We start from the raw sequence: 27,615 nt of genomic DNA, 5'->3' as shown, positions 1-27,615 counted from the left end.
TGTGCAAGATTCAAAAATTTACCTTAATTATGAGCTAAGCTAGAATGTGCATCAAGTCTCATGTAGCAGCACACTTTGTTGCTACTCTAGCTTTCCACCCTTACATTGAGCCAAGAGAAGGCCATCACGAGGAATATCCTATCATGGGGCATTACTGAAAGAAGGACACTTAATGTGGACCTAGAGGCATGCAATGGAAAGCAACATCAATTAATATCTTGCTCTATGTCCCAGCATAGCTTATTTATCCCTCACAAACATAGGTAAATAAAATGGAAACACCCAGACAATAAAATATTTAAAAAATTTCCCCCACGGGGAAGAAAGGTTGGTAGAAACCAGTGGGCAGATTTCAACATAGTGTTAGTATTTATACCAATCTATTTCAACTGATTTCAAATAATATGATTACACTTTTTCCTCAAAAGATTAGAGGAGACACTTTCTTAATCAGTTTGTTATTTTGTTACATGGGGCAGCCCTTGAAGAGCATTCGGAGACTTCAGCTTGTCCAGAATACAGCCGCGCGAGCGATCGTGGGTGCACCTCGGTTCACCCACGTAACACCTATCCTCCGCGAGCTGCACTGGCTGCCTATTGGTCTTCGGATACGCTTCAAGGCGCTAGTCGTCACTTATAAAGCCCTTCATGGTATTGGACCTGGGTACTTGAGAGACCGCCTGCTGCCAATTACCTCCAATAGACCGATCAGATCCCACAGATTAGGCCTCCTCCGAATTCCATCCGCCAGCCAATGCCGACTGGTGACTACCCGGAGGAGAGCCTTCTCTGTGGCTGCTCCAACCCTCTGGAACGAGCTCCCCATGGAGATTCAAACCCTCACCACCCTCCAGGCCTTCCGCAAAGCCCTTAAAACCTGGCTGTTCCGACAGGCCTGGGGCTAAAGAGTTTTGGCCCCCCTTCTCGAATGGTATGGTTGTTGTGTGTTTTTAAATTTTGTATTGTTATATCTCGCCTTTTTTATCCCCCTGTCTGTACCCCCTTCCCTGATTGAATTGTGAGCCGCCCTGAGTCCCCTTCGGGGAAAAGGGCGGCATATAAATGTAATAAATCCAATCCAAATCCAATCCAATTTTTTTTAAAAAAAAAAAGTCGACATGAAATAAATACATGTTTGAATTTCTCCTAATATATCCTCCTCCAGCTATTTCAAGTGCCATATTGCTGTAAGAGTAATTTGAACTGTTTCAAGCTGATGGAATCCTCTACATGAAGCTAAGCAGGATTGGGCCTGATTAGAATTTTAATGGAGAGCTTCAAGAAGAGCAGACCATACTAGGAAGTCAAAAAGATGTCCAGAAGACAATAAGAAAACACTTCTATGATGTTGCCAATTAAACTGTTGCTTTCCATAAAATTTGACTTAAAGGAGACTTAGGTAAGTTGTGAAAAAATATGGCATTACAGAGTTTTTTGTTTTGTCTTGTTCTCTTTCGTTGCATTTGTATTTTAAGTATAATAATTCAAATATTCTGTGGAGAAGTCTTTCTAGTAGGACTGTTTTTTACATTCAATGAGAAATTGGTAAGGCATTACTGTATAACTGTCATGATCGGGAACAAAAGATTCAGTGCAATAGGATACAAACTTTGCACACTTCAAGCAGCAGTAATCTTCAGAGCATGTAGACATGTAGATTTGGTCTGTAGGTGCTAAAATTATTCTTGGGTAAATTTGCTATTCAAGTCCACTCTGATGTGAAAAAGGATGTTATCCATGTTACTGTTCCACTAAACTGAAACTGGTTTTTGTTATCCTGAAAATTTAATGTAGGCTCTTTTCCAAAAGCCCACAATATAATACACCAGGAGATGAAGCTTGAAATTGTCACCTTATATGTACTGTCAAGACAGCATACAGATACCATGCATAGATGTCACAGTTGGAGGTGCTCCTGGGCTGCTATATCTGAAAAATCTTTGTAATTTAGTACCTATGCAGAAACAACTTGCTTTATAGAGAAGAACGTGAAAGGTTATGCAGAAAGTTCCATCACATGTTATTTCATGCACAAAACATAAAAGTTTTATATAGACACAGATTCAAATATGAGTGCTAAATATGAGTGAAATAGGATGATCAGAAAAGATATATAAGATGGTACAGAAGACTTATCAGACATAAGGAACTAAAAGTGTAAGGTATTGTTTTGTATTAGAAATAAAATAATTTCTGTTTTGTGTTGTGCTCTGTTATGATAAAAGACAATTTTATCTTCTACAGACACAGATTCAAAGTGAAAGACTCCCAAATGGCTATCACAATCCTTTTCATATCATGGCTCAAGACATGATATAGAGAAAATTCTGGATTATTGTGGGTGATTCATCGCAACCATGATTCCCCAACCTAATATGGACTGTGTTTAGATGCCTTGCAAAGCTTATTTACTTTAAACAGGTTTTGAAATTGTGTGTGTGTGTGTGTGTGTGTGTGTGTGTGTGTGTGTGTGAGAGAGAGAGAGAGAGAGAGAGAGAGAGAGAGAGAGAGAGAGAGAGAGAGAGAGAGAGAGAGAGAGAGAGAGAGAGAGAAGTTTGGACGATATTGAGTTTAGTTCATAACAACTAGACTTTAACAGCTGTATTACTGATGCTTTTGAAATGTACTGTGCTTGATTATTTTTAATGTTTATTCTAGGCTACCTTCCAGTTCTGTGGAAGTTGAAATAACTAAGTAGAATTAGAATGATAAATAAAGACTAAGCACTGGCACTGTTCTAACTCCGTGCAAATTGTCACAATTTTTCCCATGCTGTAAAGCAGAACTCTTTCACAGTACTGCTCGTCCAGATCAGATGTGTTGACATGCAGAATTGTCTTATATCTGATTTGCCCACAGTCAGAAACAGGTATGCTAAATTAATAGTCACAGGTATGGTTTTAAGCAGGCAGAAAGCTGCTTCAAGATCTACTATCCCTGCTAAACATTATATTACAATAGGATAAAATTTGAGCTGCGACAAAACTCCTACTCAAAAGGAGTAGGAGTCAATATATGCTTAATGACCAAGAGCAGTATGAGACTGTGAGCTCAGATGATATCCCTCAACATCCAGCAACCCAACTCATGAGAAGCAACTATGCAAAGTGCACATGAGTTACATCACAACCTCTCCTTTGGAGAGATTTTACTGGCCAGGTTTTGGAATCCAGCTGCTGTTCTCCACCATAAACATTATCCCACTTTGGCAGGGATGTCTAGTTTGCCATGGCACTCACTGGAGGTTTTCACAATTATGTTCATCCTATTCTAATAAATCTCATGTACTGGATTTGATTCACCTTGTTAACAGTGGAACATCTTCTCCTTGCATAACTGATGATAGTGTCATATATATTGCTTCCCATTGCAGGTTATTGTCAGAAAAAAAATGTTTTGTGGATTTTTATGTCAATTTGTATGTTCTGGTCTATTGCCTTTCTGAGAACGAATACTTAAATATTAATTGCTATGTTCATGTGGGAATCCCCAGTCTAATCAAGAATTCAGAATGTTTGGATATATTCAGATACTTGAATTTAATTTATGTATTATGATCTCAGCACCAGCATGAATACAATTTCTGTAATATTCAGAAATGTTGAACTGGGCTTGTCAATTAAACTGCAAAACTAAACCTTCAACTTATAGAAATTGGATTAATTAATTAATTAACATAATTTTGTATCATGCTACCATCCTCGTTAAAAGGTGTATTACTACAAATTACCTGTTGTCATTTTCAGCTGGACCTGCAAACCAAGCTTATTCCACCCAAAATTTCAAGATGCCACCTTGAAATTGCTAGGAAATTACATAAATACTTATTTTAACTTGCTATTCTGTGGTAAAAATACCTGATATAAATGATACCATAATGTTACTAGGGAATTTGATTTATGTGATGATGGTCACTAACTGAGCAATTTTATAATGGGCATGCTAAATTCATGAAAAAAATGCATCACTAATCAAATAGAATCTCCATGATAATTTTTCTGAACTTCATGGCAGTCTTTGTTACCATTGATCAAAGGATCTTTTGAATCAACCATTTCATCATAAAACATTTTAAAATGCTCTGTTTTCCCCCTGTCAGGGCAAAGTATGCTTCTTTTGTTCCATTTTGCTTCCTTCAGCTTGTGTAGTGCCACAAGCTCCTCTCTAATTTCTTAAACAAACTATTGGAAGTAGAATCTCCTAATAGTCTGTGCTAAAGTGTCATTAGAATGAAAATCACATATAGTCTTTCCTTTGATCTACTAATTAGAAAATCACTTTGGAACTTCTGAACAATATCTGGATGTTGTTTTGAGGTGAGCCACACTAAAGTTCAATCCAAGTAATACAGAGATAATTATGATGGCCATTGCCTTTAGTATATGTTTGATTCTCGATAATACCATTTTCCTGAAAATAAGACCTCCCTGAGTAATAAGCCCAATTATTTAGCATATGCACTAAAATAAGTCCTCCCCGAAAATATTGCAACACAGCAGCAGCCATGAGGTGACCATGCTAACCGCCTCCTGCTCCTCAAAAATAATAAGACCTCCCTGAAAATAAGGCCAAGTGCTTATTTTGGGGGTCAAAAGAAAATAAGTCCCTGTCTTATTTTCGGGAAAACACAATATTATTTCACTTCTAAAGAACCAAGTTCAAAGCTTCAGGATATTTCTGGACTTAGAAATATTTGTGAAAGTACAAATGATGACAGTTGTGAGTAATGCATTTTAGCAGGTTAAACTGATATGATATGGTCATACTCAGTCACACTCAGGTTAGATTGTAAAGCGTATAACACTAGATTCTCTTTGAAGGATTTGGAAGTGTCACCTGATGCAAAATGTACTACATATGTAGACAACAGTTAAATGACATACAGACCATATGTGTTCCCAATGAGCTTATGTATGTCTCCAAGAAATACTCTTAGAGTTCTCTTTTTAACATCAGTTCCTGAGAATTTGAAAAATAACCAATCATCAGAGGAAGATTAAATCAAGATATGGTTTCACTCAGTATAAAAAGAGGTTTACATATCTGAATGAATTTTTTCCCCCCAAGTATAAGTAAAATGACTTTAGTAATCTTATGAAGCTGCATTGTCAGTAAAAAGCATTCTCCTTCAATGGCGCCTTCAGTAGCTTTACAAAACACAATTCGTGTATTAAAAGGACCCTAACAGCAACTTTCAGAGATAAGCAATTGATTTAAATGGTATACTAATACGAAAATGGCACTTGGGCTGGGCTCTATGTCTCTCCACATTCACACAGCATGTTGTTATCCAATAAAAGCCTCCACTTGAATACATTGCTCTTACATTTAAGCATTCCAACCCTCAATCTATTCAGGATCCTCCAAATAGTATAAGGGAAGCCAGATCCTTTAGCCATAACCACCTTTAATGTTATTTCTTGCTCAATGGTCTCCTTCCTCTATCTTTTAATAAAGCTTTTCCTATATCTGAGTTGGCTTGGGACATAGGCCCATTCAGAGGATTATCTGGGTTCATTATCATGCTAAGTTCTCTCGGTATCTGCTGCTACCTCTCTCCTGATCTTATGTGGGGTAATGCCAGTGAGGGAGTATATTTTCTCAAGGTGTAGATTTGAGGCATCCTATTACTAAACGTAACTGCTTCATTTATGGCAATGTCAACTTTCTTTGCATGTAAAGATGTGTCCCACATTGGGGCAGCATACTCTACTGCAGAAATGCTCAAGATCAAAACTGATATGCACAACATAGATGGCTGAACTTCCCATGTATAGTTTATTAATGTCCTGATGATATTGTTCCTCAAGATAGCCTTAGTATTCAGGCAATGCTGTTTTTAAAAAAGCCTCCTGTTGAGTGTTCCAGCTACTCGGTGTTGGACAGTGCTGTAGTTAGTTCCCTTGCCACATAATATCCAACTCTTCCCTTGCATCTTGATTTTGGAGGTGTAAAGCATACACATGGGCCTTGTTTGGGTTGGGTTTTAAATGGCTGATTGTGTATTGCCCTAATTCTGAGGTTTTCCAGCTACCTCATCAAAAGTTGATCCTTGTCATCCACTGCTATCTTGTCCACGTGTTTGAATAGATTTGTGTTGTCAGGGACTGGTTGATTGTTTGTATAGATATTGTATAATGTCTGAGATAATACACTTCCTTTTGGCAGCTCGTTTTTCTGCATCCTCCCTCTACTCGTGCTTACCATTCAGTAGCACATCGAATCTCCAGTTCTGGAGGAAGTTGCCAATGACTCTTGTTAGCTTCTGATCTCTGCTGATATTATTTAATTTACCCTATGGTTTACAGTGTCATATGCTGCAGTTAAGTTGATGAAAGCCACTCCAGTAATTGGTTTTCTTTCAAAACCATCCTCAATATATTGTGTAAGGTTTAGGATTTGACCACAACATGACCTCCCTGTTTGCTCCCTTATAATCATTTCAACAATAAATTTTTGAAATACGATTGAGAATCATACATTCCAATGTCTTGTGGAGATGCATAGGAGTGATACCGGTCAGTAATTTTTTCAGCTCATCTGAGACTTTGCTGGGTTTCAGTAAGGCAGCAACTCTAGCCTGCCACTATTCCACTTTTGGGATCTTAAATTCAGCTGTACATCAATTGCTTTTATTATTTTGATAAACAACTTTTGAGGTGGAAAGCATACATAATACTCCTTCCTCCTTCTATCTTCCCACAACAACAACTTTGAGGTGAGTTAGGCTGAGAGAATTTGACTGACCCAAGATCACCCAGCTAGTTTTCATGCCTAAGGCAGCATTAGAACCCATGATTTCCCATGAACATCTGGTGCCTTAATCACCACACCAAATATTTATTATTAGTAGTAAGTATTTAATGTACAAAACAATCACTTTTTTAATTATATGAGTGTTTGAAACAGGAAGACATTCTTCTAAGGTAGAAACAGATATTGCTGAACCTTTCAAATCAATGTTTGTTACCATCATAGACGATTCCGGTGTTTCTGAGAAAAATTTGAGGGAAGGGCAAGCAACTACAGGGTCCTACCAATTTCAGGGAGTAGGATGAATGACTCTAGAATGCCACAGATACCAGAGTTGGCATGAATTATGCATCTCTTGTTTAAACAGAGGTCAACATCATCAATAATGGACTAAGGACTTCTAGCCATCCATTTGTATCTTCCCGTGCCAGCAGCAATTCATGAAATCTGCATGGATTTCTTCACTATTTTTCAGAACTGAGCAAAGAAGCTATAGAACAGAAAATGCTACCAGGCCAATATGCAGCAAATTTCAGTGCACATTTACTAGGCTCTGGATGAATTTAGGATTAATTTACAGATATGATTAGAAGACCTAATTAATGACAACAAAGTAGAACAACCAGACTTAGAACTGACAGTGAAGAAACTGAAATGATAGATGGTGAATGGCTTTTAGGATCAAAGATCAACAGTAAGGGGACAAGCAGTCAAGAAATACCTTGGAAAAGATATTCAGTTGTTGTGATGTTTCTGTACCTACAAAGATCAGAATCATGAAAGCTATGGTATTTCCTGTGATACTCTATGAAAGTCAAAGTTTAATTTTAAAGAAACAGGGTAGGTAGAATATTGATGTATTTGAAGAAGACTCCTTTTGGAGAAGACTCCTGAGAATACTGTGGGTAGGCATGAAAACAAATCATTGAATAAGTCAAACCAGAGTTCTTACCTAAGACACAAATGACCAGGCTCAAATTATCCTACTTTGGGCACATTATGCAAAGAACCAGCTCTCTGCAAAAGGCTCTAATGCTGGAAAAGGTGTGAGGAAAGAAAAGGACAACCATCAGTAAGATGGATAGACTCACTTGCAGTGATGAGTGCACAGCTGCAAGACCCAAAAGACTAAGTTAGGGATAGATTGTCATGGAGTAAAATCGATGTGGTTGTGATTGTGGCTCTTAGAAGTAAAAATTGACTTAATCGCACAAAATCAAATCAGGTATATTGGTATACTAATTTTTGTATTAGTATGAAAAAAAAAAGTAAGAATAAAAGAAGGATTGTATATTAGCCCCAGCTCGATCAAGATATGGCAACTGTAATAGGGAAGAGGGTGCTGGGATACCAGTGTCCATAAAAAAAATAACCTGTCTCATGACCATAGAATTTACATTTTGCAATCTTACATTGTTCTAACATTTCAAGCCATTTCCTGCTTGACAAATCATTCCCAACATGGGGCCCACGCCCCACAAGGGGGCAATTTGATTTTTAATGGGGGCAATTTGAAGCTTGTTTAAACCAAGTTAATGGCCTTTTAGACTTCCTCCTTGTGAGTAGAGTTCACTTTTTGAGTAAAGTAAGGATTATATGTCACAGGAGGGAGGGCATCAGGATTTTAGAGATGCTTAGGTTGGACATGGCCAAAAAAAGGTTGGGAACCACTGTGCTTGACTATGCAAAAATAATATTTCAGATTTTCTTTTATGTGTCTATTAATAAACCGGACATCTCACCACTGCCAACTCGCTGTGGCCACAGTGAGTTGTCCTGCAGTAACTTGGCCATAGCAAGTTGGCCTTGGTGAATTGTCCCACAGGTCACAATGAATTGTACATGGACAGTCCTCAACTTGCTACCACAATTGAACCCAAAATTTCTATTGCTGAGACATTTGTTAAGTGAATTTTTCCCCATTTCTTGCCACATTTGTTAAGTGAATCACTTCAGTTGTAAATTTGGTAACAGGGTTGTTAAACGAATTTGGCTTCCCCCATTGACTTTGCTTGTCAGAAGGCCACAAAAGGTGATCACATGATCCCAGGACACTACATTTGTCATAAATATGAGTCAGTTGCCAAGCATCTGAATTTTGATCACATGACCATAGGAATGCAGCAATGGTCATAAGTGTGAAAAAACGGTCATGTTACTTTTTTCAGTGCCATTGTAACTTAGAACAATTGCTAAAGTAACTGTTGTAAGTTGAGGACTATCTGTACAAAACTTAGAACAAATATTACTTACCCTTCTGAAAAAAAATATGTATCATGCTCATTGATGATAAATAGTGTACTATGGCAAAGGTATTTAAATATGTTGGTAAAACTAAACAGTGAATGAAATGAAATAAATAACCATATCCCTCTTTCTCCGGATAATAAGCTCATTCGGGCTTTTGAACGTATGCGCTAAAATAAGCCCTCCTCCAAAAATAAGCCATCCCCCAAAATATATTGCAACACAGCAGCAGCCATGAGGTGACCACGCTCGCTGCTCCTGCACATCAAAAATAATAAGACCACCCCGAAAATAAGGCCAAGTGCTTATTTCAGGGGTCAAACACAGTACTTCGGGGAAACACGATACTTTTTTTAAACTAAACATCTAGCAAATTTCTCATTTTTTATTAGCATAACAAATAGTCATGAAGTTTTTATTAAAGGCATTCATTCTCTCATCCCCTCTTGCATCCTTAAGTCCGAATTACCCTTTAAGAAACATTAAACATTTTAAAAGATGAGCTTTCAGTGAACTGTAGTGCGGTAGGCGCTATTTTGAAGTTCCTGCTAAAATAACATTGAGGGAAATGATCACATATTTTTTTACCACACACAAATATGTAATTTTGGATCAACAAATCATCAAATCACATCTTTATTATGGCATGTTATGTTATCACTTGCCTCCCTCTCTGGATGTTCACGCCAAAGCTTAGCTGTTTATGATGAACTTGATAAGCTGACCCCCATAAAACCATATGGGGCAGCATTTCACACACTGCAAGTTTCATCTTGTGCATTTTAAACATACAGTACACAGTTTTAATTTAGTTTGTATTTCTCTGGACTTTAAACTTGGATGCTCACATCAACCAAATTTTTGAAAGATCTTGTTTTTCAATATTTTTCCCTTAACTTTAATCCTTTCTTATATGTCTGTTATTAGTAAACACACTATTCCCATGGATACATATTACCTGAATACATTTTTTTTGCAGGAGGCTTGGGGTTAAAATGAGGTTTCTGTTCTAAGGTTGAAATTCAAGCCTTTAAATATTGATTCTGCCATAGAAAGTCTGCGTAAAATGTAATGGAGGATCGATGGCTGAAATTAAGTAAGGACATGTTTTAATCAGAAATTGGCTCAAGATGCTTGTATACAACATATTGAAAGGATCCATCATGTGCTGGTGAATGTTATTAAAGGTTCTTAGCCATGAAACAACTATTTCTTTTGGGAGGATTTTTAAGAAAAAAAAGGGAGGAAAGAGAATATTCAAAGAAGAAGAAAAGTTGTTGAAAAGTTTCTATTCTGTCTTTCCGCATTTAGAATCCCTGCAATCTCTTCCGTCCCTGGGTCCATTTCAATTCCACAATTACGTTGATTATTGACTATTCATCTCCTATGATTATATATCATTATATTCACTATTTTTCCATCCCACTTAAAAAACCCCACTATTTGTGTTATAGCAACCTTCCTATTATGGCAAGTATTTAAATCAGATGAAAAAGATTGAAATTAAAAGCATAATGTAAAAGGTTACAAATGCAATTGAACTTTCTTCTGTGACCATAATAAAAATTGATTTGGGGAGGTGGGAATTAAACTTAGCAAACAAAAAAAAACAAATTTAAATCTAACCATTAAAAATCTGTCAAAAAGTCTTTACAGATTTCTTGGCTGTATTGAGATTGGGGACTGTCTTTGCTGCCAAAGGAGTTGCATTCTTTCTTCCACATATTAAATAGAGGGACTTGTGGCACAAGGGAAATCTCTGAACGGTGTGCCTCTGCAGATTTTAACACTGTACAGCTTTCAGTGGGGAGAGGCAAGTCAATTACTTACTCAGAACCCAAAGGTTGTATGTCAAGATATTTGCTAGGAAATGGAAACAAAAGCAAGCAGCAACTTGGCACTTTGTACCTACTGTCAAAGAAAAAGAGTAAACAAACTGAAATCTTGCCAATTTCACTGCTATGGCAATTTATACCTTATTGCTGTGACTGGGCTACTGCACATCCTGGAACAGTTCCCAAAAAATACAGGAGGTCAACACAACACAATTTTAATAGCATTCTTTCCATTCCTGCCACTAGTACAGGGTGTCAAACGCATGTCGTCATGGCGGCGCGATGTGACGTAGCAGGACTTTTTCCCTCTTCACTAAACTGGGAGTGGGCATAGCCAGCGCATGACACATTCAGCCTGCGGGCCGTGAGTTTGTCTAGAACAACAAAACCATGCTTATGCCTATGACAAAAAATAGATACCAAAAGGCCAGTATGCTATCCTTGTGGGTTTACACATCATTGGTTTTTAATAGTAAAACAAGTAAGGATGTCTTTGCAGTTGAATGGGTTCCCTATCAAGTTTCTTACTCAGAAATAAATACCATATTTTTAGAGTATAAGATGCACCTTTTTCCCTCATAAAAGAGGCTGAAAATCTGGGTGCATCTTATACACAGAATACAGCATTTTTTGCCTCCCAAAACCCCACCCTTTCACCAAAATGGTCTAGGAAGCTTCCAGAGTGCTCCTGGGGGATGGGGAGGGCAGAAATGAGTGAAAAACAGGCCATTTTTTGCCCCACCAGTCCCCAGGAACACTCTATAAGCCTCCTAAAGGCTATACATGCCCTTTTTTGACAAAAATGGGCTGGTTTTTGTGAAAACAGGCCATTTTTTGCTCATCCCCCCCCCCAAGAGCATTCTACAGGCCTCCTAAAGGCTGTTCATGCCCTTTTTTGGGGAAAAAACAGGCCATTTTTGGGAGGTTTGCAGAGTGCAAAAACTTTTTTTTAATTTGCCTCTTCAAAATCTTGGTGCATCTTATACTCTGAAAAATTCAGTATTTCAGGAACCCCAACAATTTAAGAAAGAGGCATCAATTGACTTTTGTTCTGTTTTATTCTGTTTTGCACTTGACATCTCATGGTGTTGTCATGGTGTTAATTTAACACAATGTTTCTCAATTTTGGTAAATTTAACAAATGTGGACTTCGACTCCCAGAAGTTCCCAACAAGCATGGAGAATTCTAGCAGAAGGGAATTCTGTTTAATTCAAAATGAATGCATGCAGCATTAAGACACCAAAGCTCTATTTTAGTCTTATAGCCTTGATTTAAGGAGTTTAAAATGTGAAGTAGAATGTGCTCGTAGTGGTATGAAAAACTCTGGGTTTACCATGTGAAGTCTGTAACTAAAAATATTACTTTGCTGTGATGGAAATACTGTATTATTTCTGATATTTAAAAAAACTTAAAGTGAACTCTATATGTGAAGAATATTAAATTGACATAATGGGAAATGTGCTCACTATTACTTTGGATAATCAAGATTTTATTTTGTGTTTAAGAAATGAAGTTTCTTAAATGAGATTTAACTCTTTTGTGTGTCTTTTTGCAATATCCCTCCCTTACTGTGTTTGTGTGTGTGTGTGTGTGTCAATGTGTGTGCAGCTAATGTCCTCCTCCCCTCCGTGTTTACATTTTAAAACAAATAAAAGAGGAATGGGACTTTAGAAATTGGAAATAAAACAAAAAATAACTTTAAGTAAATGTGATATAAGAGAAAAAGTTTAATTTGTTAAATTAATTAAGTAGACAATATGAAATTTTGGGTGTATAATGAATTATTTGATATGGTAAAAAATGCATGTGAAACACTAAATGAATAGAAAAAACAGTGGAAATTCAGAGGAACACCTAGAACAAAGAGGAGAAAAGGAGAAAAGAAAAGAATGAAGAACAGAATGATACTACAGAAGAAAAAGAGATTGAGAAAGGGAAATACCTAGATGATTATATAGGGATTTACAGTAATATACCCAAAGGAGACAAGGGGGAAGTGGCCCCCAAAAAGGGACAGTTAAATAGCAAAGGTGGGATTAATGGGGAAAGATGGGAGAGCACTGGGGAGAGGTACTAAAACAACAGGAGAAAAAAGGAGAAAAAAAGGTTGGAAAGAAAAATATAGAAATTTTAAGATCAAGAAAAAGAAAAACTAGGCAAATGGGTGGAAAGAAGAGTATATAAGAGAAGTGAAGTTTCTGAGAGACTAAGAGAAAATGGTTGAAAGGAGGAAAGAAAGAAAAGGATTTACTAGTAGAATAGAATAAAATTTGGTAAATATAGCCAACAGTATATATTCAATACGATGGGACGGAAATGGATTAATATTATTACTTGTAGATAACTAATTAAATGAAATGGTTACTATATAAAATTAAATTTGAGAATATATGTTATTAATAGTAAAACAGAAAATAGATGGAAGTGATATGTTAAATTAGATTAATTTGGAGAGGCAAATAATGATATTGTCGGAATATTAAGAATAGATTAAAATTAAACAGGAGAATATGGAATGAATATAAGATGACTGAAATGTAAAATGAAAATATGATGTAAAATGAACTATGTACAATAGAAGGTGTAAAGGAGGAAAAACCTGGACAACACTTTGTTTATAAAAGAAGTTAAAATATGTAACAAAAAATTTAAAAAAACTTTATTTGCAAAAGAAAATAATGTTAAGTATTAATTAGTAGTGGGTAAAATGAGACACAAGAGGAATGTTAGTTCGGTCTTCACAATGAAAAATGGGCAACAGGTTCTAAGACTAGCTGCCTTGCAGAATTTAGAAACTTCCGTAATATCAAATTTTCCTTTCTTTTACTAAGGTAGTATAGACACTATTGTTCCATAGGCTTTTGTGACTATGAAGCAGACCGCAGGAAGGAATGGAGAGAAGTCAGCTGAAACACCCATAGTTTTGCACGTTAGGTAGGATGTCCATAATATCGTGTTTCTTCTAAGCATGAATGAAATGTTATTCTGTAGCTCATAAGAACTATGATTACAGCCAGATGTGCTATTCCTTTGAAGGCAGTTGAATTTATACAGAAGATTATACTCTGTGTCTCTTCCAGAGGTACCGCTTCTACTTGACAGGAATGTGGAAGGCAGGCTGCAAAGAAGTTGCTAAATATACATACTCAGCACTTGAAGAAATTCTCAGGGAACCTCAAATCCCAGCTGATTCCAAGAAAGCCAAGGGACTAGGGATCTGTCAGCCTCCTCCTGTTCCTCAGAGCAATTGGTGTCAAGGCATGCCCGCTGGTGCGACGGATTACTGGTGAGTGTCATTTGCAACAGTGCAATGCAGATGAAGTGCTTGCCTTGCAAGGGAGAGAGTGTCAGGATTCTGAATCATATATTTTGCACATGGGTTACGGTTGAATAGAATTACTAGTCTCTTCATCTCCATTCATTTTCCTCACTTCTGGTATTACCTGCCCAACTGGACAAACTTCCTCCTCTGCCCCAACACATCAAGCTTTTTGCTTGTGTAGCCTTTTGTAGAGGTATCCACAAATCAGACAGCTTCATCAGAAACATATGGGAATGAATGCACACTGTATTTACAAAAGGGGCAGCACTTGCATCACAATGTCACAATGCTCATTTTATCATTTTCCTCTCTTCCCCTCTCTTCATGTCCATGCTTTCAAAAATGAGAAAACATTGCATAACAGAGGTTCCTTCAGGCCAATCCCTGAACCATTACAGTGCAGTGTCTCTGTTTCCCCCCGCCCCCCCCAAAAAACCCAGTGGTGTGATGGATAACAACATGTTACTACTATTATGCTAGAGGCTCAAATCAAGTCACTGATTTTGTGAGGGAAACGGGAATGTATGGTTCAGAGTGGGATGTGGAATAAATTACTTTAGTTGAATAGCGACCATTACTTTTGACAGCCAATTACTTTTGACATGTTTTGATCCATCAACCCCAAATATCTCAATCCCAGACATTATTACTATAAAACAAAGTGTACATGCACAGAGAAGAGATTGGTAGAAAAGCATTAATGTATATACGACCAGAAATGATGGAAAGGAACTAAAAATTTTCATCCTCTCTTGTTTTTTTCTATCTTCAATTGCTTTTGTATGTTTTCTCCCTGCCATTTCCTTTCTGATCATGGAACAGGGTTGAAAAGATTATTTGAGACAATGGTTTCATAAGGCAGTTCAATTGCCCATTACTCCCACATTACTTTTAAGCTATACACTCAGTATACATGCATATTCAAGCTAGAAGTTTTAACCTATGGCTTGTGTATATCTCAAGCCAAGCCAAAAATAATCCAACCGTATTTTGGTTAAGTCTTACATATGTACCATGCAAAAACTGTATGCCACTTTAGCATCGTTAGAATTCTAAACATAATTTAGGATTATGTTTATTTATTTTACTTTTTTACGTTATTGTATTTTATACTATTTAATTCATTCAAAAGAAAAAAATAGCATGCTAGATCACAATCAAAGTAAAATCAACTGCTTTGAAATTGACCAGGGCCATACTTGCAAATCCTGTGTTCGAACCTATTGACCCAACCCAATGAAAACTCTGTTTCATTTTTTATATGTTGTAGTTATCTCACTTTTAATAACCATACTTTGCTCTGGAAGGTAGGGAAATGCCCAATCAGTGGAAGTTCTCTGCAGCATGCTGAGGAGACGTAACCTTCTCACCACACTTCTAATTGCTTTGCCATGGGGTCTTCTACTAACTTTGTGGCATCAGTATCCAACCACCCGCTATCTGAGCCTTCTAAGAAGTAAGTATATAAATCCTGATTTACAAAACTTTCTTTCATAGCAAACCTTTTGCAAAAAAAAGTACTCAGTTAGATAAAAATCCAGGTATTTTAAAAATAGTGTTTATACAATTCTCTAAAGCTTAAGACTTCATTGAGTCAGATGCAAGACATAGGTGATTTGTGTTGGAGGTATGAATTCAGGAACTTTTGTTAGAAAATATGCTCTGAACATAACCAGAGTGTTGAAAGAATACTGAGTAATTAAGAAGCAGAATATCCAATTTTTAAAAAATACCCATAAGTTCATCTAGGATGTAGACATAGCCCAGTTATAAGTAAATGTTAACAGACATTCATTGTATTTATATAAAAAGCTAGATTTATTAAGAGGTACGTGAAAGGAAAAAATGCATGCTTTTATCTAAATTACATCTTGAAAACAGGGAAAGTTGTGATAAAGTCTGAAGCACCAAAGAGAAGAAAATTTCTTATCTCTTAACAGCAGAGATTCTTGACAAACAACATAGATATATTTTTTCTCATCTATTTCTTGCCCTTTGCCCTTGTGATAAAATAGACTCATAAGGTCCTTGTTAGGTACAGACAACTCTTTTTGTTGTCCGTAAACAGTCACTAGGGCCCAACTTGTTTGAGTTCGTATTGGAGTTTTATGAGAACATATTATAAATAGCCCAGAGTAATTTAGAATTAAACAGTGCCTAAATTGTATTAAACAGTCAGTTGCAAAGAGATGGTGCCATTTTCAGCAGTTTGCAATCACTTAAATCTTGGATGGATGGATAGATGGATGGATGGATGGATGGATGGATGGATGGATGGATGGATGGATGGATGGATGGAAGAATGGATGGATGGATGGATGACAGACAGACAGACCAGAAAGACTGACTGACTGACTGACTGACTTTCCTGGTTCCCAGACTAATTAATAGTTTGCAATTTCCTACCTGTATTTGCTCTAAGTACTATCTAGACCTAACTTTTCTAACATCAGTCAAGTTTAGCTAGACTCAGGTTTAATTCACTATTAATCTGTAATATAAAGCTAGGGTAAGGGATCTTTTTTTTTGATCATGTGTATCTCATGTTCACTGATAATTCATTGGCAGTTTATACTAATCAATGTTTTCATTTCCTCAGAGGCTCTTTTGTTCTTTGATACTAGACTATTATTTACTTTCCATTCTACAAGCAAGTCTCCATTTAAATGACTGTTCCATTTCTCAGCCATTTGCACAAGCTGAGTTCCATGTAGGTTAGCTGGCTCTTTTGCACATCCACAAACAGCTAACTGCATGTAGTCCATTACTAATACACTGTATAGGCTGCAATCCAAGCTGCAATACAAATATATTTTAATCTCTAATTTTTCTACAGCAGAAAAATACACAGCCAACACCTAAAACTAACTTTTAGATTCCCTTCCCCTCATTCTATCCAACATAGAGCACAGTGTGGGTGTTTTGCTTTAAAAGGTGAAAGCAGGAAAAATCTTAGGACCTAAGAAGTAACTAAATTACAATTATAAAGGTAGCAAGATCGCCCACAGCTGCAGGGGGGGGGGCAAAGAATTTATGGGTTGCATAATGGCAACACTAATAGGTTATAACTCATCAGTGTTCAGAATATCTTCCTCCCCTAGACAACAGTCAGTGTGACCTCACAGTGCACCCACTGAAAGAAAATTAAGCACTCTCCTGGATATTGCTTCCATGATTCATAGTTGCAAACTCTTAAGGGTATTGCTATTACAATAAATGTAGATTTGATGCAAACCCTATTCTTACTTTTTGGGGTATTCCTTTTTCTCTTTAGTTTTTCCTTTATATATATATATTTAAAAGACGGTCCAAGATCGGGAAATAGAATGGCATTTTTAAATCAGAAACAGATGATATAAACTCAGAGAAGTGCTTTGATGGAAGGCTTATGCTGTATTATCTTTTTTTACCCCTTTTGCCTTAGAGGAAACAGATGAAAATGGCACAGCTAAGTCACTCTTCAATGGGACATCTCTAGTGAGGGAGGATGGGCTTGCATCATGCACTCGGCAGCCAGCCATTGGGACAGCTCCCAAAATAATCCGGAATTATGTGTACTCCAGGCCTCCTCCATGGTCAGACACATTGCCTGCCATATTTGTGATCACACCTACCTACACTCGACCAGTACAGAAGGCTGAGCTGACCCGACTGGCGAATACTTTCCTTCATGTACAGAACCTCCACTGGGTAGTGGTGGAAGACTCTCCTAGAAGAACCATCCTGGTGTCCAATCTACTGGAGAAAGCAGGGATTCATTTTACTCACCTGAATATCGAGACTCCTAAGAGTCTGAAAGTAGGTTTGTCCTGGATTCCATCTCACACCCCCAGGGGCACATTCCAGAGGAACCTGGGACTGCATTGGCTTAGGGAAAGCTTTAGCACCACACCAGTACCTGAAGGTGTAGTATACTTTGCAGATGATGATAACACCTATAGCCTGGAGCTATTTGAAGAGGTAAACTATTCAAAGTTTTGATGGCTTCACTTTTGACCCATGATTTAGGCCCGTGATGGTGGACCTATGGCACACGTGCCACAGGTGGCATGCGGAGCCCTCTCTGCAGGCACACGAGCCGTCACCCAGCTCAGGTCCACCACACATGCGCATGCGCCTCTTTCCCACCAGCTGATTTTTGGGTCTCTGCCGTGCATGGATATGTGCGTGTATGCATGGGGGGAGTGTGGGCACACAGGCATGCACAGTAGTGGAGGAGAACAGAGGTGTGAGGTGTGCCCCACATGCCCTGTTTTTTATTTTAGGAGGCTTCAGGGAGGCCTGCTAGACCCAAAATGGACCACAGGGGGTTCATGTGCATCTGCAGGGGTGATAAGCATGTGCAGGGGATGGGGGAGCATGGGGTGGGACACATTGAATTTTGGTTGTGGGCACATGCACACATGCTGTCGCACGCAAACAGCTGATTTCGGCATACAAGGATAAAAAGGTTAGCCATCACTGATTTAGGCAGATTAATGATTACATTTTCCATCCTTCATTCTTTTGATATACAAAGGGAGGTGTACTGTAGGTTAGAGAGTCATAGGGAGGTATATCAAGGTCAGTGGAAATGCTCATCCTTTGCATATAAAATATCACCATTTCAATCAATTTCTGGTATTTCACATTAAGGTTGGGAAAGTTTCTCAGTGAAACCCTGACTCGCTATTGCGCTAAATGTAAATTAGCCCTTTCCAATCAGGTGTCCTATATTTGTGCTGGACCACAATTGCCAGAAATCCCAATCAATATGATATCAGATGAGTGAAGATGAAATAAGTCCATAGATGATTGATTAACTGCCAGTACAACCTACCAGTAATTATAATGAGGGTTGAGGTTATAGCTGTCGTTCTGAAATATGGACAGGAGTATTTAAAACCACACCTGAGCCTGTTCCTACATATCTCGTATCTATGTAGAAAATGCAGACAGAACTCCTTCAAGAAAAGACCTTCAGAAGGGCACAGCAGAAAGTAAGGCAGAAAGTTTGGCATGGAAAGGTAAAAGTAAAAAAGAAAATAATAAACGTGATTATATGTAACTACTGCAAGGATACATATAGAAAAAGTTGGCCAAATCCCAAGAAGGGTCTCACAGTATATAATAATAAGAAGAGAAGGACTTGTGTATTCATGTATTCTTGTTTTCTTTCTGACAAGCAGATGCGCTACACAAAGAAGGTATCTGTCTGGCCAGTTGCTTTTGTTGGTGGTCTCCGGTACGAATCCCCCAAAGTGAGTCCAGCAGGCAAAGTTGTAGGTTGGAAGACTGTGTTTGATCCCAACCGGCCTTTTGCCATCGACATGGCTGGCTTTGCCATCAGCATAAAACTGATTTTGGAGAAACCACAGGCCAGTTTCAAGTTGGATGGAGTGAAAGGAGGCTACCAAGAAACTAGTTTATTAAAGGATCTGGTGACAATGGATGGACTGGAGCCTAAAGCTGCCAACTGCACAAAGGTTAGCGAAGTTGGGGGAGAAATATCACACTAATTTCCTCCACCCAGTAGATCATTGCTCCCATGCTTATGTTGTCAATTATGTACATTATAATTACATTTATGATAATTATATAAGAATAATTATATGCACATACTTAATGTCTAGATCTAGATATCTTAAAACATTGGAGCTAAAGTGTTATATAAACAGCTATTACAATGCAAATGGGCAATGAAGAAAGAGATTTAGCATGTTAGTCCACATGCAATTAAAACATAAAACACATACAAAAACATATACTTTAATACAGAGGTGGTTTCCTGTCAGCATTACTACCAGTTCGCCGTGCAAAAATTATGCGTGCATGCACTCGCTTTATTCATGTGCATGTGCTCATTTGCACCTAAAAAGGTCTGCATGCACACAACATTAAAAGGGGGGGGGAAATACATTTTTTCAATGATGTTCTGTGAATGCGCAGAACAGAAAATCAAGATGGCGGCAACAAGGATAGAACCGGTTCGGGCACATGTTCGCCCAAATTACTACATACTCTGCTGAACAGGTCTGAACTGGTAGGAACCCATCTCTGCTTTAATACAGGGATATGAAAACAGATATCCAAATGACTTTTCTGAATGTATTGGCTGCCATCTAAAGGTCATATAAGAGTCAGTTTTGGGTACTGGTTAAGGCCAGCAGACCATCAATTCTAGTCCCACTTTAGGCATAAATATAGCCGGGTGACCTTTGACCAGACATTTCCCACTCAGTCCTAAGAAGTTTTTCAATTCTGAAAAGCTTTGCCAAAAAAAACTACGGGAATTTTTCCAGGCACTTTCTGAATAAAGACAATAGTATGGAAGGGGAAGGGGAGAATGATGCTGAATATTTTTGCAGCCCACACTTGGTTGCCCTTCTATGAAAACATTGGGAGATTTTTTTAAAAAGATAGGTAGTTATACAGGTGATCAATCATTGCAGTAGAAATACTGTATTCTAGATTCAAAACAAATATCTTTCTGTACATTTTTAAATTTTAAATTGGCTTTTAATGCAAATGACCCATACGTAGTTAGGAACCAGCATGAAGCTATCTGCCCAGTTTCCACGCTTCTCCTTATCCCCATTTGTGCTTCTTATCCTCTATCTCAATTAGCCATTTTTACCGATTTTGAATGTAATCTACTGTAGACACATTTCCCTCCTCCTTGTTCAATTTATTCCCAGCATTTGTGGGAATAAATATTTTGTTGTTTTTATAGGATACTGCTGTATCTATAATGAGTCTAAAAATAAACCAGGTAAGTGTGTGATTATGTAAATATACTCTTCCAAGACGACTTGCAATTTCTTTTGAGTCCTATCTAGAGATTTGATATGCATAAACGTATGTGTACTTATTCACTAGACAGGTTTGCTGATACCTATTATATGTTGTTGTATAAATTTAATATCTAAACTTTAATATTTAATATTAAATTTCCTTGATAGGTTTTGGTCTGGCACACAAGGACTGAAAGGCCAACACTAGTTAATGAAGGCAAACGTGGATTCACAGACCTAAGGGTAGAAGTGTAGATAACTTGTTTTTTTGCTGTAAGTATAAGATTTTTGCTGTCTGAAGGTTTTCCTATAATTTGCAAGTAGCTCTTTAAACATCTTCAATGTAGGATTCATTTAATATGCATCAGGATGGGTTCTTGGATACATGTATTAATGGTTTAGTGCAGTGGTGGATTCAAAAAATATTACTACCGGTTCTGTGAGTGTGGCGTGACTTGGTGGGCAGGCAAGGAAAGGATAGTGCAAAATCCACATTCCCTCCCCACTCCTGTGGGAAGAATACTGTAAAATCTCCCTTCCCTTCCCACCCCACTCCAGGGGAAGGATACTGCAAAATTTCCATTCCCTTCCCATACCACTCCAGGGCAGGGATACTGTAAAATCTCCATTTTCACCCCACTGCAGGGCAAGGATACTGTAAAATCTCCATTTCCACCCCACTCCAGGGCAAGGATATTATAAAATCTCCATTTCCACTCAAGGGCAAAGATATTGTAAAATCCCAATTCCCTCTCCACCCCACTAATCTGCTTTCCAGATCCGTTCTCCTATGCAGGGCAACAGAAAAAAACCCAGCTGATCAGCTGGGATCTGATCAGCTGGGACTCAGGAAGCAGCGCATAGATAGGAGTGGAGCCAGCCAGGGGTAGTATTTGCCAGTTCTCTGAACTACTCAAAATTTCCGCTACCAGTTTACCAGAACTGGTCAGAACTGGCTGAATACCACCTCTGGCTTACTGTCTCAAATTATCAATCCTGGTCTGCCTGTGATGTTATATGAAATGCTATCAAAATGTACTTTTGAGTCCCACTCATAAAGTCAGAATTCAGGCCCTGGCATGGGGTTCCTTGATTAGGGTACTGTTTTCTGACTGATTATTTGCCTGGTGCTAATACCTGCTTATCTGGATCTAGGCTTTTGGAGAAGATGTTTTCTAGCCTTTCTGTTTCCTTCTTAGCTTTTTTATTGCTTCTTTTATTGTTTCTATGTGTTTATTGATTTGTCTGAATGTCAAGCTTCCAGGAATTCCCTAGTAATTTTGAACTTATCTTTGTCTAAGAGTTACCAAGAGTCCTCAGACTGCAGCAGATATAAATGCAATAAACAAATAGATTAAGCAAGCAGCTATCATCAATCATTTATTTTCTTTAAAAAATTTAAGTGAGTTATGTGGAAGCTAGGGGCTATCTAGAAAATAAAAATTAGCCCCTACCTTACTTCATTTCACATATGTTCACATTTTAATAGCTATTAATAAAATATAATGTTTTAAAAATTGTATAATTTGGGGCGTGGAGCCTGCTAGGCATTCAGGAGACCTCATTTGGAGATCTAGTGTTTTTCCCATCATCAAGTTGTCTAAAACATACATTAAAATACATTGAAGAGTACCAAAATACCCTGAAGTACATTATTAATCTTGTTCCTCAGTTCACAGCTTGTTGCTATATGCTTTTCTTCAATTTTATAATAAGTCCTATGAATTAAAAAAATGAATGTCTTTTTTTCTTCTCAGTGTTTTTCCTGCAAGTGCAGAGCCCATTGGTTGCAACATGAATTGACAGGCTCATTGCCTTAGCCTGGCATCATGGTCTCTGAGAGAGACAGACAGTCAGACAGACAGACCGACAGACAGAGTTTGGCCCCAAATCAGCTGGCTTTTATGTCTAAGACAGTATTAAAACTCACAGTTTCCTGGTTTTTAGCCACTACACCAAAATGGCTAATAAGAGATACTTAAAATGTTAGTTAATGTAGAGTCAGAATAGTTTCCCATCATAGATCATTCCTTGGTTAATCGAGCTCAAAGTTTGTGTTACCCAGTTTTTCTTCTGGCTCTTTCTATCCTCTAACACAAACAATCAATTTAGGGATCCTGAAATCAAAAGAGGCATTGTTGGATTTAATTTAATAGTTAAACATTCCTAAAATCAAGAATTTTAAACCACTTACTTCTAACAAGACAACACAAGTGCCTTTTGTTTTCCAGAATATGAGATTTATTTTTTATTTCCTTTTAAAAAAAATAATTAAAAGAGGATTTGGGGTGGGTGGGAAATCCCTGTATTTCAGTCTTTGAAAACTGATCTGATAAAGCTCTGTTAATCTATATATTGCCAGGTTTGTTCTTCTTGGACAGTGTCATTTCTTGATGGAAGTAATTGATTATGAAGCTGAGCCTGACTCAGCACAATCTCAATGTTACAAAAAAGATATATTGCAAGCTTTAAGAATAACTTTAAAAGATCCAAGGAGAAGTATTGGCTGGCAGTTCTAAAAACTAAGATGGCTCTCTGTCAAGATTTCAGGGATTGAGGCTTCAGCTCTAGTTAATTATAGTAGGTATTGGTAATGCAATATTCTAATTCTGTGCAAAATAAAAATGGGCTGCATTCATCTGTTCAGCATGAGTTTAGAATAAAGAACGAAAGCAGCTAAAATAATCCATATTAGATGCCAAACGTGGAACATATCAGATAGTCTTTTATCAAATGAAACTACTCAATCATTAAGCCCAGAATTATTTAATTAACATAGCTAACAATGACTCTCTGGTTGAATGTGTACTTATTACCTGTTGTTTTTAAATGCAATGTTAAAAAACGTATCTGAATTGCCTACATAGAAACCACTTCCTGGTCTATTGAGTTTTGGCTCTTCCATGAAGAAATTTGTTATGAATTTAATTCCTTTCCTAAGACTAAGTAGACAAAAGTAAGAGAATCTGCTACCTCTCAATATGCTAAGCTTTACACATGAAGAAGGGAACACTAAATTTCTACTACTGCAGTGGTGGGTTCCGGATCCTGGTGCAACCGGTACAGTGCAACGGGGCTGGCCGTCCACCACATGCACATGTGCATGCGTACTTACTGCCCGCAATGCTCTGCGACACTCCAGTTGCTTGGCGGAGAGTCACAGAGGTGCCATACGTTCCGTGCGCGTAAGCCCTGACCGGCTCAAATAGAGGTAAGGAGGGCGGGCGGGTGGATTCTCCGGAGCACCATACCAGAACAGTACCTGGTGCTCCCAGCAGGCACCAGTAGACCCGTACCGGGGCGTACCGGTTGTATCCCATCACTGTACTACCGGTAGCAGATATATGTTACATATGATATATGTAACATCTCATTTGGTCCTGATTCAACTCAATGTCTTTGTGACTTGAAGTTATTTGAGATGTAATATGTAGATTGAAATACTTATCCATATTTATTTATTTCATTAGTTTTACATTTAATTCCCCCCAAATCAAAATTCCAAGGCTCTTCTATAGATAAACTAGTTCAAAAATATTACAATATAATGGTGGAACAGGGGAATTTTTAAAATTGATCAGCTTTAAGTTTGTTTTTCTTAAACTAGAAGTGGCACATAAGACTGTTCAATATTATCTATCAGATTGATGAGCACAGAAATTGGATGGATGATTTTTCCCTCCCATGGTACCATTTGTCAAGAAGAAAACTCCCCAGAGTAATGAGAGTTGGCACCACTTCTAAAAAAGCTCAGTGGAAGAATTCCTTCATTATGTTTTTACTTGTACTATCATCTCTCTTCAGCAGTTTGAAGCCAACATGACTACAGACTGCTAGGAAGGGGATTATAGAGTAAAAACAGGACATTCACTCTTGGCAAGTGATTACTTCATACCTTAACAAATGCAAAAAAAAAATGCAAAAACACCAGACATCAGCAATGCATATTTCTCTAGGAAGTCTCCTTACCATTAAAAGAATTTGTAAAAACGAAGTCTCATTAATCAAATGAGAAAAAAGTAGAATAGGTTTCCTGCCTGATACCACATAAAACAAATTGGATTATTAGCAGCTGTCCTTTGAGGCTGTTTTCCCAACACCTAAGCACTGCATAGATACTTTCTGGGAAATCTCAGTTTTTTGCTTGCCTGAGGGGAAGAAAACTGGTTAATGATAGGAACAACAACTCCTATGAAACTCCTATTCGTTACTGAGCCTTAAAACAAAAACTAAATAAAACTTTAGTTGCTGTGGATGTTCTCTTGTCTCCAGAAGGCCAAAGCAAAAATGGCCATGGACATATAGAAGAAAGCAATCCTGAAGCATACCAGGTAGTTGTGTAGTTATTAACTTCCCTCAGGCTCTTCCTATATTTGAACAGAATGTTCATATAGGAAATCCCAATATATTTTCTAATGCAGTGTTTCTCAACCTTGGCAACTTGAAGATGTCCGGACTTCAACTCCCAGAATTCCCCAGCCAGCATTCGCTGGCTGGGGAATTTTGGGAGTTGAAGTCCAGACATCTTCAAGTTGCCAAGGTTGAGAAACACTATTCTAATGCTCTTCCCTGTAAGATCAGTTTGTTCTTCAACCATACTGCCAAAGTGACAGAATGATACCACGATCAAGGTGGATCTTATGAAGATATGTTGTCAAAAGTGGCTAATTCCATTTCCATCCTTCTTCTCACACATTTTCCCCAGTCTCCTTAACTGACCCATGCTGACACCTTAAGTAGAAAGGAAATTTCCTTATCAAACACTGAGTGAATTGTCTTTTCTCAGTGTTGATGCAGCAGAAATATTTCATATTTGGAGAGACTGCACTTCAGGGGGAAAAAAATAAGAATCTACAACAAGCCAGAATAAACTTCTTGACCAAGGAGAAAGGGGTAGGCTACAGAGACTAAGCTTGCTGAAAAGGAAACAATCTGAAAGTATCATATATTATCTGCTCCCAGATCAACATGTAATTTCACTTTCTCAAGTTTTTCAATGTTTCTGTTGTCATTATAAACTGCATTCAGCTAAAGTAGTGGTTCTCAACCTGTGGGTCAGGACCCCTTTGGGGGTCAAATGACCCTTTCCCAGGGGTCGTCCAAGACCATTGGAAAATACATATTTTCAAAAAAAAAAATACGGAAAACGTAAAATAATTTTATGGTTGGGTATCATCACAAGATGAGGAACTGTATTAAAGGATCGCATTAGGAAGTTTGAGACTCATTGAGCTAAAGGATGGTATTTTAAAACTCCTTCTATATGATGGAATGGCAGAAATCCAGGATTATTAGGCCAATGTCTCTCATTTCAATATGCTGATTGATAGTTTTGTGCTAATGATTTTTTTTAATGGATATGCATAGGTTTATGCTTCTTGTATTTATGCATATAAATACAATAAACTGATTGGGAGAAAGTAGGGATAAAAATCAAATTATTAATATAGCATCCAAAAAATTGTTGCAAATCAGCTCTGAACACGCTCTCTTTTTTGTGTCAAAAAGAGGTTTGTGGTTTGGATGAAAACTATACTGTTCTAGGGTAAATCCTGGCATGAATTTATGTAGTTCTTTGTATTCCAAATTCTGCTAAATCTGTCCAAGAATATATTGTATGTTTATATATGCCCTTTAAAAATTCCCTTTCTTCTTGTTTACTTTGTAGATAGCAACTTCTTGCACACCTGTCTATGATCAGCAGAGTACTGATGCAACAATCAAGAATAACATCCACATCTGCATTGCATTTACCAACTTCTAAATTCTCTAAAATTAGGGAATAAAGAAACAAAGTCAATGTCATATTCAAGGCCATTTGTTCTATATTCTAGTCATTCACGACACAACTAAGAGGACCTGTTTCTTCATTGTTATCTCTGTGTTGGAAGACATTTTTCAAGTAGAGAAGCATTTCTGTAAGCATCCCATTTCGGATACTATTAAGAAAAGCCTAGTTGGAGTAAGGGGCAAAATTTATATTTGCTAATCCACACATTTGAAGCTTTGTTTTGCAATATGTATTGCAAAGACATCAGCTTTTGCAAATCTACTCCAAAGAATGGCAATTCAAAATGAACTAGTTCCTGAGTCCCCCCAGGGAAAAGGGCGGCATACAAATAAAGGGGAAAAAAATGGAAAAAAAATGCCTACTACCAATGAAATATTTCACATTATTGCAAGAAAGAGAGAGCCATTCTCAGAATTACTTAAAGCCTCTTTTAGACTTAGGAGTTCTTGTTTGAAAGATAATGAGTGAGCAATTCTTGCTTGGAAGATCAGGAAGATGTCTATTGGAGAATGAGATATGCATCAGTTACCTTTTTCATATCCAAACCAAGATCAACTAGTTCCTCTTGAATCTGAATGATAAACTGAAAAAGCAAGTTTGAGAACTTCAGCATCAGCAACTCAACATCATGCCCTGTGGCTATGTAGATAAATCATTGTCATGAGAAATAGAGACAATAAGAAGCACTCAACTACTTAGTTCTCACTTTGTGAGCAGTATATCAGACAGAACTAGTTATGATTTTATTTTTGGAACTAGGAAATGTCACATTAGTATTCATTTGGTCCAATCTAGAAAGATTTTTCTTTAGTCTTTGTAGCTTTGTAAATATCTAGCATATTCTTAAACTGTCAATGCAGCTGCATGATGAATTTCAACTCTATGTGGAATAA

General features: G+C 37.5%; 1 protein-coding gene across 6 annotated transcripts in view; it reads left to right on the top strand.

The window, feature by feature from the left end:
• Window positions 1-27,018, top strand: part of LOC106549009 (galactosylgalactosylxylosylprotein 3-beta-glucuronosyltransferase 1) — a 57,894-nt gene extending 30,876 nt beyond the window's left edge. For 2 of the 6 annotated variants that reach the window (XM_087721310.1, XM_087721311.1), the window contains exons 2-8: window positions 1,166-1,399; window positions 13,917-14,122; window positions 15,466-15,614; window positions 17,583-18,118; window positions 19,324-19,623; window positions 21,100-21,204; window positions 26,600-27,018. In XM_087721310.1, the coding sequence (XP_087577436.1) occupies window positions 15,503-15,614; window positions 17,583-18,118; window positions 19,324-19,623; window positions 21,100-21,186 (1,035 nt within the window). In that variant the 5' untranslated portion in view covers window positions 1,166-1,399; window positions 13,917-14,122; window positions 15,466-15,502 and the 3' untranslated portion in view covers window positions 21,187-21,204; window positions 26,600-27,018. Of the gene's footprint in view, window positions 1-1,165; window positions 1,400-13,916; window positions 14,123-15,465; window positions 15,615-17,582; window positions 18,119-19,323; window positions 19,624-21,099; window positions 21,205-23,293; window positions 25,259-26,599 lie in introns of those variants that run through there. The other 4 variants (XM_087721312.1, XM_087721315.1, XM_087721314.1 and 1 more) reach the window with 4 other exon arrangements.
• Window positions 27,019-27,615: the final 597 nt, after the last annotated feature.

The sequence above is a fragment of the Thamnophis sirtalis genome, unplaced genomic scaffold, assembly GCF_051295495.1.
Source record: "Thamnophis sirtalis isolate CommonGarterSnake01/CBP01778 unplaced genomic scaffold, rThaSir2_p1.2 scaffold_8, whole genome shotgun sequence".
Classification (NCBI taxonomy): Eukaryota; Metazoa; Chordata; class Lepidosauria; order Squamata; family Natricidae; genus Thamnophis; species Thamnophis sirtalis.
Note: the sequence above shows the minus strand (reverse complement) of the source record. Positions and strands in the feature narration are given on the sequence as shown.